Source organism: Pongo abelii, chromosome 6 (assembly GCF_028885655.2).
Source record: "Pongo abelii isolate AG06213 chromosome 6, NHGRI_mPonAbe1-v2.0_pri, whole genome shotgun sequence".
In the NCBI taxonomy this organism is placed as follows: Eukaryota; Metazoa; Chordata; class Mammalia; order Primates; family Hominidae; genus Pongo; species Pongo abelii.
Genome location: NC_071991.2, coordinates 137,521,875 through 137,541,016, shown reverse-complemented (window position 1 = coordinate 137,541,016; position 19,142 = coordinate 137,521,875). Strand labels below are relative to the sequence as shown.

General features: G+C 37.1%; 1 protein-coding gene across 1 annotated transcript in view; it reads left to right on the top strand.

The window, feature by feature from the left end:
- The window catches only part of KDM7A (lysine demethylase 7A), a 94,437-nt gene that overhangs the window by 35,314 nt on the left and 39,981 nt on the right, over nt 1-19,142 (top strand). Inside the window, exons 2-7 of the mRNA XM_024250339.3 lie at nt 2,570-2,655; nt 8,121-8,238; nt 12,117-12,277; nt 14,193-14,334; nt 14,956-15,142; nt 17,024-17,186. Of these exons, the coding sequence (XP_024106107.1) occupies nt 2,570-2,655; nt 8,121-8,238; nt 12,117-12,277; nt 14,193-14,334; nt 14,956-15,142; nt 17,024-17,186 (857 nt within the window). The remainder of the gene's footprint in view (nt 1-2,569; nt 2,656-8,120; nt 8,239-12,116; nt 12,278-14,192; nt 14,335-14,955; nt 15,143-17,023; nt 17,187-19,142) is intronic.

Here is a 19,142-nt window from a genome sequence, read left to right as displayed (position 1 = left end):
ATGCCTGGCTAATTTTTGTATTTTTAGTAGAGTTGGGGTTTTGCCGTGTTTGCCAGACTGGTCTCAAACTCCTGACCTCAAGTGATCCGCCCACCTCGGCCTCCCAGAGTGCTGGGATTACAGACATAAGCCACCCCGCCAGGCCAATATACCTTTTTTTAAAATAAAAAGGTACATATATAGAAGATATTGATATAGAGGCTATATAAAAAGTGTCCAGGACCTTGTATTGAAAAGTTTATTCTTGCCGTGTGCTCTTCTGTGCCTCCTGTTACACATGAGTGCACACATATACATGGATCTGGTTTTGGGCACTGGCATCTGTTTCATATTGCCTTGATTCCTAGAGCTTTAAAATAAGTCTTGATACTTGGTAGAGTTTTAGGGTGGGGGGTTTGTTTTGTTTTTGTTTTTGTTTTCTGTGAATGCTTTGCATATTCTTGGCCCTGTACATTTCCGTATTAATTTTAGAACCAGCTTGTCAGGTTCCACCGATCTTGATTGGAATTAAATTGAATCTATAAATCACTTTGAGGAGAATTAATTTATTTACATTATTGAACCTCAAACCCATGGTCATGATGTATATCTCCCTTTATTTAGGTTTTCTTTAAAGTCTCTCAATAATATTTTATATTTTTCCTTAAAGAAGCCTTGCATAGTTTTTGTTAAATTTATTCCAGTGTACTTGACATTTTTATGCAGTTGTACATGGTATGTTATTTCACTTTTTAGCTTTATATTGTTGGTTTATGGAACTAGGATTTTTTTATATACTAATATTTAACAATCTTTTTCTTGATTCTTATGATTTCTCTATAGATTCTTTTGCATTTTCTGCATGTGTAACCATAGCATTTGCAGATGACAGCTTTTTTTCCTAATTCCTATACCTTTTAATTCTTTTCCTTATTTTACTGTACCAGTTCAATCCTCCAGCACAGTGTTCACCAGAACACTGAATAGTATTCAGTAGTAAGAGCAGGTATTCTTGCTGTGTTCTTTTTTTTTTTTTGAGATGAAGTCTCACTCTGTTGCCTACTGCAACCTCTGCCGCCTGGGTTCAAGTGATTCTCCTGCCTCAGCCTCCCGAGTAGCTGGGATTACAGGCACCTGCCATCATGCCCAGCTAATTTTTGTATTTTTAGTAGAGACGGGGTTTCACCATGTTGGCCAGACTGATCTTGAACTCCTGATCTCGTGATCCACCCGCCTCGGCCTCCCAAAGTGCTGGGATTACGGGCATGAACCACCACACCCGGCTGCTGTGTTCTTAATCTCAGAGTGACTGCTTTCATGTTATTTGTATAGGATGTTTTAGAAGTACCCTTTTCCAGATTATGGAAGTATCCTCTAAGCTTGCTAAGAGGTTTTGTTGTTTACTTTTTAATCATACATAAATGTTGAATTTTATCAATTACTCGTCCTGAATCTTTTTAAATGGTTATATGATATTTTTCTTTTAATCTAATAATGTGGTAAGTTTCACTGATTTAAGATTTTTAGTGTTAAAAACCACCTTGTATTCCTGGGATAGACCCAACCTGATATTTGCATCTTTACTCATAAATGAGGGTGACCTATAATTCTTTCCAAGTTTTGGTACCAAGGTTATGCTGTCATTAAACGAGTTAGGGAGCAAATCCTTTTTTCCTACTCTCTGGAGTAAATTTGGTATAATATTAGATTTATTTATTCCTTGAATATTTGATAGAACTTGCATGTGAGGTCATCTGGGCCTGGAGTCTTCTTTGTGGGTCAATTTTTAAAATTACTAAATGATCGTTCAGGACTATTCAGGCACTCTATTTCCTCATGACTCAGGTTTGCCCATATCTAATATTTTAAATCTCTTAGCATAAAATTGTTCATAATATCCTCATTTATATCTAATGTCTTTAGGATCATTCCTAAAATGGGTTATGCCTTTTGTCTTTTATCTTGGCCTTGCTAGAGGTTTGCCAGCTTTGTTAATCTTTTCAAAGAATCAATTTTTGTCTTCAATGCTGTATTACATGTTTTCTATGTCATTGATTTCTGCTCTTTATTTTTCCTTCTATCTCTGTTTTTAAGGTTTTTTTGTCTATTCTTTTTGTAACTTCTTGAGGTAGATACGTAGCTCATTAATTTCAGCCTCTTTTTTTCTAGCAGATGCATTTAAAGCTATATGTTTCTGTTTACAAGTGCTTCATCCCACAAATTTTGTAATATTGTATTATCATTGTTCACATTTTAATATGATTTATCTTTTGATTCATTTTATTGACATGTAATAACAGGTGACATTTACATAATGGTTGAGGATTTTATGGCTTATAATTGCAGTATTTCTGATGTCTCTACTGCTGCTAGGAGAGAATTACTTTGAGTATAGTATATTCTCCCTCACAATCACTTAGCAAGTTTGTAGAGAACAGAATAAAATTGTCTTTATATGTGTTTCTGTGCTCTACAAAAATGTGTTGGTGAGGTAGTTGTACATTTCTCAGCTAAATTCCAACCATTGTATTATAGTTAAGCGAAGATTTTCAACTTACTTACATACTGATTTTGGTTTTCTTTGTTTTAGCTGTGTTGGAGTAGAAGAACATCATGCTATTGACATTGACCTGTATCACTGTCCCAACTGTGCAGTTTTACACGGTTCCTCCTTGAGTAAGTACTAGATGCTTAAATAAAAATGGACATTTCAGAAAAACTGACATTTTAAACTTACATGTACATGGTAATACTTTAATGATACTCTGAGGAGTTATGTTACACCCTTCAAGAACTGTAGGGAAAGATTTTGCTCAAGGTATTTAGAATGTAGTTTTTGTTTCATTAAGTCAAAAGATGAAGGGGGGAAATGTACTGTCAGTCTTAATTGCCAGTGCAGAGTCCCCAAACTCAACTACATAGTTTGATATCTTTCAATTTGAGAAGTGTGGTAAAGTAAAATTTTTCTGTTTCTGGAAACTGATTTCACTTGTTTTGCTCTCTTCACAAATAGAAGATCTTTAATAGTATTTTAGGAGAGTATACAGAATAAGACTTTAATGCACTCATATGCCTTATATTTTAAGGAGAAAATGAGAGCATTGATAAACTAAAATTTTGCTTATATTTTCTGAATTTGGTTGCTATATTGAGTATGGCCTGGAGTCCTGCCCAGCCATCCTCTCTGCCTGAAACTCCTTCCTGAGATCTGAGGAAGTAGAGATACAAGGACACACCAGACCAGGTTTCTGACCACACTCTTCTTCCTAAGAAGGGAGAGCAAAGCCAGGGAAGCCTCAGGCATCTTTTGGAGTGGACCAACATCACACCTAAAATGATATCTATTTTCAGCTTTTTACAGATGCTTCAGAATCTTTTACAGATGCTTCAGAAAAATACATTGAAATGTTGTTATTGTGCAAATGTGAGAGAAAAAGGCTTGGATTGTGTTATAAATTTTTTTTTTTTTTTTTTTAATTTGAGACTGGGTCTTGCTCTGTCACCCGTGCTGGAGTGCAGTGGTGCTATCATAGCTCACTGCAGCCTTGACCTCCTGGGCTTAAGTGATCCTCCTGCCTCAACCCCTGGAGTAGCTGGGACCACAGGCATGCTTCACTACGCCCAGTTAATTTTTTGATATTTTGTAAAGACAAGGTCTCACTTTGTTTCCCAGGCTGGTCTCGAACTCTGCCTCAGACTCCCAAAAGTGCTGTGATTACAGGCATGAACCACCACACCTGGCCTGTAATAACTATTTATTTTGACATTTTAGGCTGCAAACTAGCATTTTTATATTCACAAAATTAAAGGGAAAACTATAGGCTTTGTCATTTTAAAACCTTTGCCTGAATGTACCTTGATATACACACTTGGGTTGGTTTTAGGTAACTTACATGACCTCTTTATTTTACATGCAGCTTTTTTTCTAGTACTTTTTTCCAATAGAGTAGACATTTTGTTCTGTTATATTTTTTCAAAAGAGACTTACTGGCAACTGACTGCTCATTTGTTTTGTTAGAAATATTAGTAATTTTTCTAATGTCTTTGTACGATACTTAAAAATTTAAGCTACCTGAATACATTAAAATATTTCCTTTTAAAATAGAGGCTATTCCTTTTGTTAAGTATACAGCATAAAACTTGAGGTTAGCAAATTGGTGGAACTGTTACATGTGTAATTGACTAGTTTATTGTCATAAATGTTTTTAAATGATCTTTCTCTGGCTAGCACTGAGTATGTGATATATAACTTGAAATAATTGTTGACTGGGAGTAACTTTTGGAGAAAGTAAATAAATAATATGATGTTATCTCAAGGGAGACTTAACTAAAATTTATAGCAGTTTTAGTTTAGAATTTAACTATATAGTCGCAAAATGAAATAATTTGAATTTAACTTCTATGAAATAGTAAGTAACTATGAGGCAAGAATAATGTGATACACTCCATTTTTTTTCCTATATGATTTAATTTTTTAAAAAACATGTTATACTCACTAAATTGATTACACAATCCATAATGGATCACGACTTCACTTTGAATAATTATGCTTCAGAGAGAAGCTTGCCTATGCTTCTCATCCCTGAAGAATGTAAGACCAGGCATTGGCTATCTTCTGGTCAGACGTCCAGCTCTGAGTACTTACAGGGAAAAGGCCCAAGATCCAGTCATCTATTCTGTCTTGATTTAAGGCTCAGCTTCCCTACTCCTCACCTTCTATCCCCAACTTGGTTAATCCCTTTTGATCCCTTTCCCTCTGCTATTAAGCTTCTCTCTCTGTTTTTTTTTTTTTTTTTAATTTATTTTTTGAGACGGAGTCTTGTGCTGTCGCCCAGGCTGGAGTGCAGTGGCACAGTCTTGGCTCACTGCAACCTCTGCCTCACAGGTTCAAGCAGTTCTCCTGCCTCAGCCTCCCGAGTAGCTGGGATTATGGGTGTGTGCCACCACACCTGGCTAATTTTTGTATTTTTAGTAGAGACGGAGTTTCACCATGTTGGCCAGGCTGGTCTCGCCGCGGCCTCTCAAAGTGTTGAGATTACAGGCGTAAGCCACTGCGCCTGGCCTCTTAAGCCTGTCTTACTTGCTACCTGGGTTTCCTGTTGGTTTCAGAGATTCCCCAGGAGTCCTTATTATTGATACCATTTAGCCAGTTACTACTTAATATGGTGAATTTAGACTTTACCCTCTTAATGGGAATTAAGAACTCTATTTGAGGGCAGGTATCAAAAAGCAGCCCACAAATAACTTAAATATATATTCTCTGTCTTCTTTAGGCACGTGCAATCCAAACACAAAATTTTCTCCTTTCCCTTTAACCATTACTAAAATATTCCTTCACTGACCTCCTTCCTTTAAGAAATTCAGTCAGCTGTTACACAGTGGCTGATTTTATGGTTAGCATGTTGGCCCAACAGGACAATTGTATCCTTCTGTTAACCTCCTCCAAGTCAGCACATTTAAAAGGAAATGATAGTGATTGGCAGCTTATTACATGGTGGGCACTATAGTAGGTAAGTAAGTACTTGACCTATGTTATCTTCTTTGATATTTATAACAACTCCATGTGAGAAATGAGAAAAATGATCTAGCTAGCCCTTTTATGTAGCTATTTGGCAGAGCTGGAGTTTGAACCCCTAACAGTCTAATTCCAAAGCTGATTCACTTCACTGATTAATCTCTTCTGCAAAAATGAAAATTAACTACTGGGGTTGCTGAGGTAGGAGGATTGCTTGAGCCCAGGAGCTCGAGGCTGCAGTGAACTGTGATTGCGCCACTGTACTCCAGCCTAGGTGACAGAGGGAGACCCTGTCTTAAAAAAGAAATAAAACTTAAAAATGCAATATCATACTTTACCTATCAAATGGGCTGCCTTTTTTTTTTTTTTCTTTTTCTTTTAAGTACTGATGCCCATTGTTAACCCAGGGGTATGAAATATGCTTCTTATATAATACTAGTAAGGAGAGTAAGTTACTAGTACCACTTTTTTGGAGGTAGTTTTGTAATATGTAGCAATTATCTTAAAAATGTTGATCTTTCTTCTAGCATTTCTTAGAATTTATTCTGAGGAATTAATCAGGGAAACAATATATACAAACATGAATCTCAGATTTGAAGAAAGATTCAGAATGAACTAAGTGCTTAAGAATCAAAAAATGATTATAATATGGTACATCTACATCTTAAAATTGTAGTCTGTTTTAAATAGTAAGGAGAAAATGCTCATTATATAATAAGAAAGATAAGCAGGATAAACATTGTGAACCCAGTTGAAGATAAAATGGAGTTATGGACTGGGCACAGTGGCTCACACCTGTAATCCCAGCACTTTGGGAGGCCAAGGTGGGCGGATCACGAGGTCAGGAGATCGAGACCATCCTGGCCAACATGGTGAAACCCCATCTCTACTAAAATACAGAAAATTAGCCAAATGTGGTGGCGCACGCCTGTAGTCTCAGCTACTCAGGAGGCTGAGGCAGGGGAATTGCTTGAACCTGGAAGGTGGAGGTTGCAATGAGCCGAGATCATGCCAGTGCACTCCAGCCTGGCAACAGGGCAAGACTCTGTCTCAAAAAAAATAAATAAATAAATAAAAATGGAGTTATGTATCTACATATAGTAGAAAAAATCTGGAATGAAATACACTCAAATTTAGAAGTGATTTTAAATGAGAAAAAATAACATGCAAAGGATGTTTTAATGGAATTTCATAGGAAGTTTGCTTTGTGATTCTAAATTTTTGTGAGTTTTTTTTTTTTTTTTTATGGGACTTACCCTCTTCCATATTGAAGATCTGGCTGCCATAAGTTACTTGGGAATCTCGTTTTAGACTCTTAGATAGTTGAATAAGCCTGATTTCCACCTCTGTTAATTATTGTGACTTCTTATCCACATGAGGACCCAATGTTGTTGTATTACTATGATCTTTGTAAGGCGGGAAAGGTTTAAAATAACTTGGAATCATAAAGTTGTTTTCCCCAAAACATATTGTAAAAATGTTCAAACATATAGGAAAAATTGGAAGAATTTTACAGCAAGCACCTATAAGCCTTATCATCTAGATTCTATATTAACATTTTCATTACATTCCCTAACACATGTCTATCCATGTAACTATTCTACTGTCTACCCATCTTATTTTTTTGGATGCATTTCTAAATAAATTGCAGACATCAGTACATTTTCCAGAATCGTAGAGGTTTTAGGCTTAAGAGTAATTTTCAAGCTTAAAAAAAAAAAACAGATTTAAAACAGAAATTGTACATTGATAGAACACACAAGAGCTGTAGGTGGTGCCACTCTGCTGGAAAGAGGAATGAGGTCCAGAGATCATCCCTTGGCTTTTTCTCCATCTCCCCTTTGTGAAGGGTTCTTCCACACTTTTGAAAATTAGCAGTTTAATCCACCCCTTCATTCCTACATTGAGGAATCTGGATCCATAGGTGTTAAGTGACCTGCCCAAGATTGCAAAGAAAGCTATTGGCTAAAGTAGGAATCAAATCCAAATCTTCTGATTTCGATTGCTGTGACTACTCAAGGTCATAGCTTTCCAGAGCTGTAGAATTACAGGGTCTTAGCATTGGAATGAATGATGAAGTTATTTATTTTGTCATCCTACCCGTCTTTCTTTAATTATGACTCAGTCACCTGCTCTTCTTTATGTCAGTGTAACTGTGCTTATTTAGGGAGTAAGTCTTCACATGAAAGAGGAAGGAATGATGCTATTAGAATAGATTTCTAATGTGAGATAAAAGGCCCTGTCCTGAGAAGACAAGTTGGATTATCTGGATAATCGTATTAGGACCTAATGTTCTGATGAAAATCATAATTGTATATAGTTTGGAAATTGTATAGTATCTATAAGTGTGGACATTATAAAAGGCTCCATCTGCTGATTTGAATTCCTTGCTTTAATTTTATATGTTTTGAAATAAAAAGAGTAAGTTTTAAAAATCCACAGTTAATTGTCTGTAATTGCAGCATTACATTAAGCAAAATTCTCAGGCCTGGAAATGCATTAAAAACTTGAGTGTTTTTAATGTACTTACAATTGTTATTTCTGATTATGTTGGATATAATGATTAGAAAGCACATAGTATCACCAGTTACCAAAATCATTTTTTTTTAATCTTTTAAAAATCCAGTGAAAAAGAGGAGGAACTGGCACAGGCATGACTACACAGAAATTGATGATGGTTCCAAACCAGTGCAAGCTGGAACTAGAACTTTCATTAAGGAATTACGCTCTCGAGTCTTCCCAAGGTATGGAAACTTACTCTGATAAAAGAAAATGTAAGAATGTAAGAATGTTGTCTCATAGAGTGCCATTATATAAAGGCAATGTTTTCAAACTTAGGCTGCAACCCATTGTTGTCCTCAGCCAGCTTTTCACCTTTTTTCTTCCTTAATGACATAGGAACGTATCAGTACATTCCAAATAATAGCAGTAAGTAAGCATATTTTCATGGAACTTTTGTTACATGTATATGTACACTGTGTCACCCTGTAAAAACATTTAAGCGTAGGCCACATCCAAAAAGTTTGAAATACGCTAATCTGAGGGAGTTGTTCCCAGTACTTCGTTCCTTACGATATGCAGCTGCTACCTGTTTTTTTTCTTTTGCCTCATCTTCTCTTGTTTTCCCAACTCTGCTTTTTCTCCATTGCTTTTATATGCATCTCTGCCCTAGGTCCACCAGAAGCACACACAACCACTGCAGGGGTGGGCTTTTTGATTTTTAAAAAAATAATGAAATGTATTTGAGTTGTCTGGCTCAAAGAGAGTGGAAAGCATTATAAAGCATTTAATCATGCTAATTTAGATCATTTCCTACTCACTGCCTGACATCTATTTAAAGTGATAATGCTTAATAGGCTTTTACACAAGATCATAGTCAGGCTTGTTAAAGAGGGGAAGCACAATTTAAATTTAAATCACAGTATCACATGCAGCTTATTATGGAATTATTTCAGATCCTGAAACGATAAAACCCCTTCTGTTTCTCCTCAGTCTTCAGAATTCCTCTCTAGCCCCCTGCCCCTTAATCCTTACGCAGAAACATATAATGATAAGTATCTACTGTTGGCTCCCTCAGGTCTGTTGAGAGACAGAAAGAACACATATTTAAAATGTAGTGTTTCCACATGATTTTTGTGGTGTTAAATACCCTATTCTCAAATATTCTTTTTTATCAGTTTCCAAGTTGTAAGAGAAATGTTTGCATGTTTTCTTTTTTATTGGCTCATGCTTGATTGGTTTGGCACCTAGGCCCAAAGTTTTCAGACTGTTTCTGTTGGTGGGCCTAAGAGAGGTTTGTGAGCTCTCTAAAATGGTATGTATAATTTAGTGTCAGTGGGGAGTGTCCATTTCTCAGGTAGAGGAGCTATAGCTTTCTTTTTCTAAATAGGTTTCTGACACAAAAATGTAGTGTTAAAAACACTGGCCTAATAATTTATGTGACTTTACTGCCAGTGACCACAAATGAGAACGGGTTATAGAGATGATCACAAATGTCCAAAATGTAATTACCATTAGTTCAGGGTCTTTGGGTTTTAATGCCATAAAGCTTTACATCATTTCAAACCGTAGTAGAATAGCAGTAATTATTAAATTACACATACTTGATATGATTAACACAGAAGTGTATAAAATAAAGTGAATGAGTTATCTTCCCCTCCCCTATTTTAAGACTTAGTGTAAGTTTTTTGAGACCCTTTTCTACATAAAAACATTAAAACATTTATGTACATGGATGTATGGATATATATAATATTCTTAAAATGGGGTTATGTTATGCATAGTGTTGTACAATTTGCCTTTTTTACTCTATTATGTTTCATAGATATCCTTCCATATGTATGCATAGATTTGCCTCACTCCCTAAATGCTGTGAGGTATGCAGTAATCTATAGGTACCATAATTTGCTTAACCATCCCCATATATGTTTAGTTTGTCTCCAAGTTTTCCTCTTGCAAAAAATGTACTTGTATTTTAAACACTTGTCATTATATATGTTTGATCAAAATGGGAAGTAAAACACCAAACATGTGAGATCAGGGAATACAAGTGATTTAAAATTCTTCCTTAGAGTGAAGTTGAAGGATTTATTTAATCCTCAGAGGCTGGGGGGAAGGAGGGACAATTGTGGGTGCTTACTGGGGAAACTAAGAGGTAATACAGAGCTCCAGTTCAGTAGATGAGTCAAATGAAGAAGAACAAGATTATCTAGGAAAGGACTCAGTTTTCTTAGGCCTTAGCCTTGCCCTTGCCTTACTGAGAGGATGGGAAGATCAGAGCCCAGTAATTCAGAGAACCAGCATCTCCTGTCTTCTTGCTACCTAGGCAGCAGATGACATCACATAGTTAAGATCTGATTGTATAAGTGGAGACTATTGTGTTTTAACCTTTAAGGCAAGTGTCGCACTTAATTTTGAATGTATAGCAGCTGTAGAGCAATTGGGAGATTAAAAACTGGAATGCCCCATTGGAAGAGATCTGGTGGGCAAAGGGACAAATTACACTTATGTTAATGTAATGCTTGTAACGTGTTGATCATCAGAGAGGGCAACTGGAGATCCAACCATTCTTGGCTTAAAGTTACTACCTAGTGTTAAGACTTACTAGGCCTGGCGCGGTGGCTCACGCCTGTAATCCCCGTACTTTGGGAGGCCGAGGTGGGCGGATCATGAGGTCGGAGATCAAGACCATCCTGGCTAACATGGTGAAACCCCATCTCTACTAAAAAAAAAAAAAAAAAAAAAAAAAAAAAAAATTAGCCAGGCGTGGTGGCGGGTGCCTGTAGTCGCAGCTACTTGGGAGGCTGAGGCAGGAGAATGGCCTGAACCCGGGAGGTGGAGCTTGCAGTGAGCCGAGATCGCGCCACTGCACTCCAACCTGGATGACAGAGCGAGACTCCGTCTCAAAAAAAAAAAAAAGACTTACTAAATACTGGTTGTAACGGGTCATTTAAATCAGTAGTTGTCAATGGGAACATTTTGGACACTTGTCTCAGTGGGCGGGGACCAGGGATGCTAGTCATCTTTCAATATGCAGAACAAGAATTAATTGTTCTATGTTCCATTAGACTTTAGATAGTTGTGTAGAATTTTATAGTCAGATAAAATCTGACTCGTTTTTATTTTTTATTTATTTATTTTTGAGATGGAGTTTTGCTCTTGTCGCTCAGGCTGGAGTGCAATGGCACGATCTCGGCTCACTGCAACCTCCGTCTCCCAGGTTCAAGCGATTCTCCTGCCTCAGCCTCCCAAGTAGCTGGGATTACAGATGCCCACAACCACACCCAGCTAATTTTTGTATTTTTAGTAGAGATGGGGTTTCACCATGTTGGTCAGGCTGGTCTCAAACTCCTGACCTCAGGTGATCCACTCACCTCAGCCTCCCAAAGTGCTGGGAATTACAGACATGAGCCACCGTGCCTGGCCTGACTAGTTTTTATTCTAATGCACACTCTACCTTTTGCTTTCCTAAATTTCTATGTATCCTGTATCAAGTGGCTTCTGGTGTTTCTACTTAACTTAAATCTAACCATTCATTACAACTAGTTGTAAGCATCTTATTATTTTATGATGTCTTCTAGTGTAGTTTACATACTAAAATACAGGTTGAGTATCCCTTATCCAAAATGCTAAGGAACAGAAGTGTTTCAGAAACGATTTCAGATTTTTTTTTTTTTTTTTTGATTTTGGAATATTTGCATTATACTTAGCAGCTGAGCATCCCTAATCGGAAAATCTGAAATGCTCCAGTGAGCTCTTCAATGCTCAAAACATTTTGGATTTTGGAGCATTTTAGAGTTTGTATTTTTGGATTAGGGATACTCAACTTGTACATATTTTACTATACACTAGGTTGGTTTTTTCTTTTTGCATTTAGACCACTTTATATATATTTCTAATTGTATGTATTGAATTATGTATATTACACTATCTATAAATTTTAGTTTAGGTTAGCAAAAGGAGATTTACAAAACATTTGTCATTAAAAGAAGAATGAGATATGATAGGTTAAGAACCACTGATATAGATAATCCAGTATATGAATTAACCCATCACTACAGTAATTTTTTTAAACTGACCTTACCAATAAAAATGACATTTTTATTCTTATGTTTTTCCTTAGTGCCGATGAAATAATTATAAAGATGCATGGCAGCCAGCTGACACAAAGATATCTGGAGAAACATGGATTTGATGTCCCTATTATGGTCCCTAAATTAGATGATCTAGGACTCAGGCTCCCTCCACCTACATTTTCTGTGATGGATGTGGAACGTTATGTAGGTACGAACTTTATTTCTTTAAGTACCCGGGAAAACATGGTAAAAGTAAAAATGATAGTCCTGGTAATATTAACGGTTAAATGAAGAAATGTCAATTTAGTTTTCTGCTCAGAAAAGTGAGGCTTAGTATCATCTATATTGAAAACTAGTTTTTCTCAGCAGACCTACAACTGTCAGAAAAACAGAATGACAATTTTACTTGTTCTTATTTACTCAGCTTCATCCTGCTGCTTTCTTTTGTGCCATTAAGTTTTCTGATACTTGCTTAGGGAAAATCATTACTGAGGGATAGATACAGATACCAGGAAGAAGATATTGGAAAGTTGGATTGGTTGTAGGCATCTGTAGAATACAGGTGCAAAATTCCCAGATCCCAGTACACCAGCTGCACAGTTAGTCCTCTGGAGTCTGCTTTGTGACTTGCTGCTGCTTAGAGGAAAGGTAGTAAAAAGAGCAGATCATTTTCAAACCTGTTTTTATAATAATGACTTGGTGAATATTGCCATTTAATGATGTCTGGACTTAATTTGTGATTTTGAAAATTCCCCAAAGAAACAGAAAGACATGAGAAATAAGGGGGGAACCCCTATACCCCTTGCCATGTTGTTGACATTTTCAGTGATTTCATTCATTCTCGTGATATTTACAGATAAAGCTGACTATATGTAGATGTCATTTCTTGTCAGCAGTAGATAGAGAATATTTGAGGTTAGATTCCAAATCTATTTTGACTCAAAATTGTATATTTACTACATTATCTCCTCAGCATGGAATATCTGAGAACTTGTCCCTTTATCGAGCCATTGGTTGACAATTCTCATTGATTATTGTTTCACTGAGGAAATCTAACTAAATATCGTAACTTCATATTCAGCTAAATTTGAATATTTGACAAGTGAGAGGATGGGGCTAAGGATTAACCTGAACCTATTTGCGTAGATAGCATCTGCAAAACAAATAGCTAGTGTAATACATGTGCAGGAAAAAAATGCTCAAACTGCTTGATAGCTAACTTTTTGGTACGGCAGAGCACTTCAGTTAAATACTATGAGCAGAACTGTGTTGCCTCCTGATGATAAAGAAGTCTATAAGGCAAGACTTTCTTAACCTATATGAAGTTGCATTAAAGTAAGAAAATGTCATTTATTTGTTTTCTATTTCAGATTGGTTCAGTATTGCCATATTTTGAATTCTACCTTATCCCATAGTCCACTGTCAAACAAATTATGCTTCCTAGTGTAGCAGTGCAGTGGTCTGTAAACATCACCTCATGGGTTTATATGAAAACTATAAATTAATCACAATTTGGAACTCAGGCCTTCGGACACTGGTACTAATGTGAACTGATTTTTGCTTCACAATCACTAATTTTTTCTTGAAGGAGAATATTAGAAGACAATATCAGGAGGGCAGAAATTATCCTGGTCAACTTGCATGCTAATTCCCCAATGAGTGATGTGTTTTTTTTTTTTGAAATGATAGCCTTAGAATATTTTAGGTGTTACAAAAGTGAAAGGGAAAAGTCAATCTCCTCATTTTATGCCTGAGAAAACTGAAATCCAGACAATGTTGCACAATTTCTACATGTCAGTATAATGTATTTTTTTGTCATTATGAGCTGTACACCAAGATATCATTGGTATACAGAAAGCTTTGTAAGCCATATACACTTTTATGTTCAGTGTAAATTGTGCAGCTCTGTCTTACTGCTTTCCTTTTCCTCTGAAAAATTGTCCCTTTTTTCCTGAAAGGTCCAGTTGAACTTGAGAAATTAAGAGTATAGGGAAAATCCGTGTCTAGACTACACAGTTTTATAGTTGGTTTAATTGTCATACCAAGTTAAAATATTTTTTGATTAGAGCATCTGCTGATGTAACTCTTAAGTCCAATAATAAGACTGTAATTTTTCTCTGCAGGTGGTGACAAAGTGATAGATGTCATTGATGTGGCGAGGCAGGCAGACAGCAAAATGACACTTCACAATTATGTTAAATACTTCATGAATCCTAACAGACCAAAAGTGTTAAATGTGATCAGCCTTGAATTTTCAGATACAAAGTGAGTAGTTCTGGGTATTTTGGTTTAGCATTCTGAGTGTTAGCTAGATGTAGTGTAATGATGTATTTATTTTAGGAAGAAACATAGTTGTGACTTCTAAAGTTGTCCAGTGGTAGCAATGTTATAAATTTTGCATTGGGACACTCAGAGATATTTAGAAATAAGATGTATTTTAAACTTTTGGCTGGGCACGGTGGCTTATGCCTTAATCCCAGCATTTTGGGAGGCCAAGGTGAGTGGATCGCTTGAGGCCAGGAGTTCAAAACCAGCCTGGCCAACATGGCGTAACCCCCTCTCTACTAAAAATACAAAAATCAGCTGGGCGTGGTGGCACATGCCTGTAATCCCAGCTACTCAGAGAGGCTGAGGCATGAGAATCTCTTGAACCTGGCAGGACAGAGTTTGCAGTGAGCCAAGATCACGCCACTGCACTTCCAGCCTAGGCGACAGAGCAAGACTCTGTCTCAAAAACAAAAAAAACATGTGTTTTAAACTTTTAAGTGTTGTTGTTAACCTTAAGTTCCATTTAATTATTTGGTTTGGGAATAGATGAGAAAAGCAATTTTTAAGAATTTTTAATTTGCATGATGTGTGTGTGTGTGTATGTTTGTTTTTTGAAAGGATGTCTGAATTGGTGGAGGTCCCTGATATAGCCAAAAAACTTTCCTGGGTGGAAAATTATTGGCCAGATGATTCAGTCTTTCCCAAGCCATTTGTTCAGAAATATTGCTTAATGGGAGTTCAAGACAGCTATACAGATTTCCACATTGACTTCGGTGGAACTTCAGTCTGGTACCATGTCCTCTGGGTAAGATTGGGGTATTTTTTGTTCTCTCACTGACAAAAACATATAGCCCTAGTTTTTCAGTGGTATATTCATTTCTTGTAAATGTTACTTGTAAACGGGAAAGTTTTTTTTTTTTTTTTTTTTTTTTTTTTTTTTACTTTTTAACCAGGAACTGTCACTTTGCCTTTAAATGTTAACGATTTTTTTTTTTAATCTCAAATAATGGAAGAGCCATGACTTTTAAAATTTATATTAGATTTACTTTCTGCCCTCATCTTTTAAGTTGGTTTCTTTTAGCCTTTTGTCTCTTCTTGGTTCTTTTTCCCCTAGTTAATTATCCTTTAATCCCTGAATTAAATATCTATGAAGGAGCAAAATTACAGTAATAATTGCTTCTGGCCTTAATGTTGGGCTAGGATAGCTTGTTGGATAAGTCAGGAATGCCTATAAAAATACCAGTTCTTGGCTGGGTGTAGTGGCTTACACCTATAATCCCAGCGCTTTGAGAGGAGGCCAAGCTGGGAAAATTATTTGAGCCCAGGAGTTCAAGACCAGCCTGAGCAACATAGTGAGACCCTGTCTCTAAAAATAAAAATAAAAACATTAGCCAGGCATGGTGGCTCATTCCTGTAGTCACAGCTACTCAAGAGGCTCAGGCAGGAGGATCACTTGAGCCCAGGAAGTTGAGGCTGCAGTGGGCTGTGATTGCACCACTGCATTCCAGCCTGGGCAACAGAGCGAGATCCTGTCTCTCAAAATAAAAATAAAAAAAGTAGCCAGGCATGATGGCTCATGCCTGTAGTCACAGCTACTCAAGAGGCTGAGGCAGGAAGATCACTTGAGCCCGGGAAGTTCAGGCTGCAGTGTGCTGTGATCACTCCACTGCACTCCAGCCTGGGCAACAGAGCAAGACCCTGTCTCTAAAAATAAAAATTAAAAAATTAGCCAGGTGTGGTGGCTTATGCCTGTAGTCACAGCTACTCAAGAGGCTGAGGTAGGAGGATCACTTGAGCCCAGGAAGTTGAGGGCGCAGTGTGCTGTGATTGCACCATTGCACTCCAGCCTGGGCAACAGAGTGACACCCTATCTCAAAAAAACAAACAAAACAAAAAACCAGTTATTTGCAATTTATATTCACCTTGCTTTATCTAGAACTGCATTGTTCAAAACAGTTGCCACTAGCCATGTGTGACTAAATTTAAATAATTAAAATGGAATGTAATTAAAAATTCAGTTCCTCGTTTATACTAGGCACATTTCAAGTGCTCAGTAGCCACATGTGGCTAATGGCTACTGTATGGGTTAGCACAGATACAAAAAATTTCCATCAGCACAGAAAGTTGCATTGGAGAGTACTGATGTAGAAACTCAGTCTTCATCTATATCAAATGCTTGTGCCTCAGCAATGTTCTGGGCTATATTTGTTGCTGGGTCCTTGGGTTCCTGTTTTTTTTTTTTCTTCATGAAGTAGCAAAGAATTAGTTTATTAAAGGAAGCTTATTTACAGGTTTTTAAAAATAATCATTATGCTGTGGATCTTAGTAGAAAGGGCAAAGCTTGCAGAGATGACTGTAGGCCTGTCAGCACGTATTTACTTCTCTATTTGACAATGAGAGGAGGTCAGTGGGATGTTTGTGCTTCTCTGCCCTCCTGTCTTGCAGCTAGTTCTTCAACACTGCTTTATTGACTCCTTGTCAGTTGAGGAGGGGGAGCTTTAAACATGAAAACGTTTACTAAGGGCAATAGCTACTGATTAGGTGTGTGAAATATGTCTTTTGAACCTAAAAGAATCTGATAATTATCCAATTTAATTTGTATCATTGTATTGAGAAATTGCATCAATGTAGGCTATCCTAAGTATGGCTTTTGCTTTTTCAAAAATAGTATGATACTTCCTTTTAGGGTGAGAAGATTTTTTATTTAATAAAGCCAACAGATGAAAATTTGGCACGTTATGAATCTTGGAGTTCATCTGTGACCCAGAGTGAGGTGTTCTTTGGAGATGAGGTGGATAAATGCTACAAATGTGTGGTAAAGCAGGGACATACCTTATTTGTTCCTACAGGTAAGGTTTTCATCCCATCCCCTACTCAACATGATTGCTACTCAGTCACATGGAGTTGGCTTTTAACTAGAACCTCTGGCTTTAACATGTTTGGAAAGTAGTTTTTATGACATTTGTTAAGAAATAATTCTGATCTTGGACTTTTACGTTTTGTTCCTTAGAGGGTTTCTCTTCTAGTTAGGACTTCTTTTGGCATTGTATTTATATCATTTGTCTTCATTTTTATTTTTATTGAGAAAAAATTCACATACCACAATATTCACCTTCACCCTTTTAAAGTGTACAACTCAGCGGTTTTTAATAGATTAATAAAGTTGGGCAAATATCACCACTATCTAATTCCAGAACATTTTCATCGTCTCAAAAAGAAACCTCATACTCTTTAGCAGTCACTTCCCATTCCCGCCTCCACTGAGCCCCTGGCAACCACGAATGTACTTTCTGTCTCTGTGGATTTGCCTCTTTGGATACTTTATGTTGATGGAATCATACAATATGTGGGCTTTTGCATCTAGCTTCTTTCACTTAGCATATTATTTTCTTTTCTTTTTTTTTTTTTTTTTTGAGACAGAGTCTCGCTCTGTCGCCCAGGCTGGAGTGCAGTGGCATGATCTCGGCTCACTGCAAGCTCCCCGTCCCAGGTTCATGCCATTCTCCTGCCTCAGCCTTCCAAGTAGCTGGGACTACAGGTGCCCACCACCACGCCCGGCTAATTTTTTGTATTTTTAGTAGAGACGGGGTTTCACGTGTTAGCCAGGATAGTCTCAATCTCCTGACCTCGTGATCCGCCCACCAAAGTACTGGGATTACAGGGGTGAGCCTCCACGCCCGGCCAGCATACTATTTTCTAGGCTTATCCATGTTGTAGCATGTATCATTACTTCATCTTTTCATGGCCTAGTAATGTTCCATTGTGGGATATACAGGTTGAGCATCCCTAATGCAAAAGTCCAAAATCTGAAATGCTCCAAAATTGAAAGCTTTTGAGCATCTGCATGACCCTCAAGAGGAAATGCTTATTGAGGCATTTTGGATTTTGGATTTTCAGATTAGGGATGCTCAGCTGGTAAGTATATAATGCAAATATTCCAAGTTCCAAAAAAAATGTGAAATCTGAGTACTTCTGGTTCCAGGCATTTTGGATAAGGGGTACTCAGCTTTACCGTATTTTGTTTATCCATTCACCAGTTGGTGGACATTGGGTTGTTTCCACATTTTGACTGTTTGAATGGTGCTGCTTTGAACATTTGTATACAATTTTTTATGTGGAGGTATGTTTTCATTGCTCTTGGGTAAATATAGCTTGTAGTAGAATTGCTGCATTACATGGTTTAACTACGTTTAACTTCTTGAGGAATTGCTGACCCGTTCTCCAAATGGCTGCACCATTTTACGTTACCACCAGCAGCGTATTTGGGTTCCAGTTTCTCCACACCCTCACCAGTGCTGTAATTGCCTTCTGTTCTATTCTAGTGGGTGTGATGTGTCATGATTTGGATTTGCATTTCCTTAATGAGTAATGATGCTGAGCATTTTTCTTGTTGGGCATTTGCATATTTTCTTTGGAGAAATGTCTATTCAAACCCTTTGCTCATTTTAAAATTGGGTTGTCCTTTTTAATTGTTGAGTTTGTAAGCATTCTTTATTCTCTGTACTAGACCCATATCAGTATGTATGATTTGCAAATAATTTGCTCCCATTTTGTGGGTTATCTGCTCACTTTCTTGATAATGTCCTTTGATGCACAAAAGTTTTTAATTTTGATAGTCTTAACTATGGTCAGTTCTCCATTGCTGTTAAAGACCAAGCCTGTAAGAATCTGGGCTGCTGTCCCAGGACAGTTAGGACAGCAAAGGGTGTGTCTTGAGAGACCCTCAAAGAAAGGATTGAGTATCAGTCTTAGCTGTAGCCTCAAGTATAGGTATCAGGCCTCTCATTTTGAGATGTAAATGAATG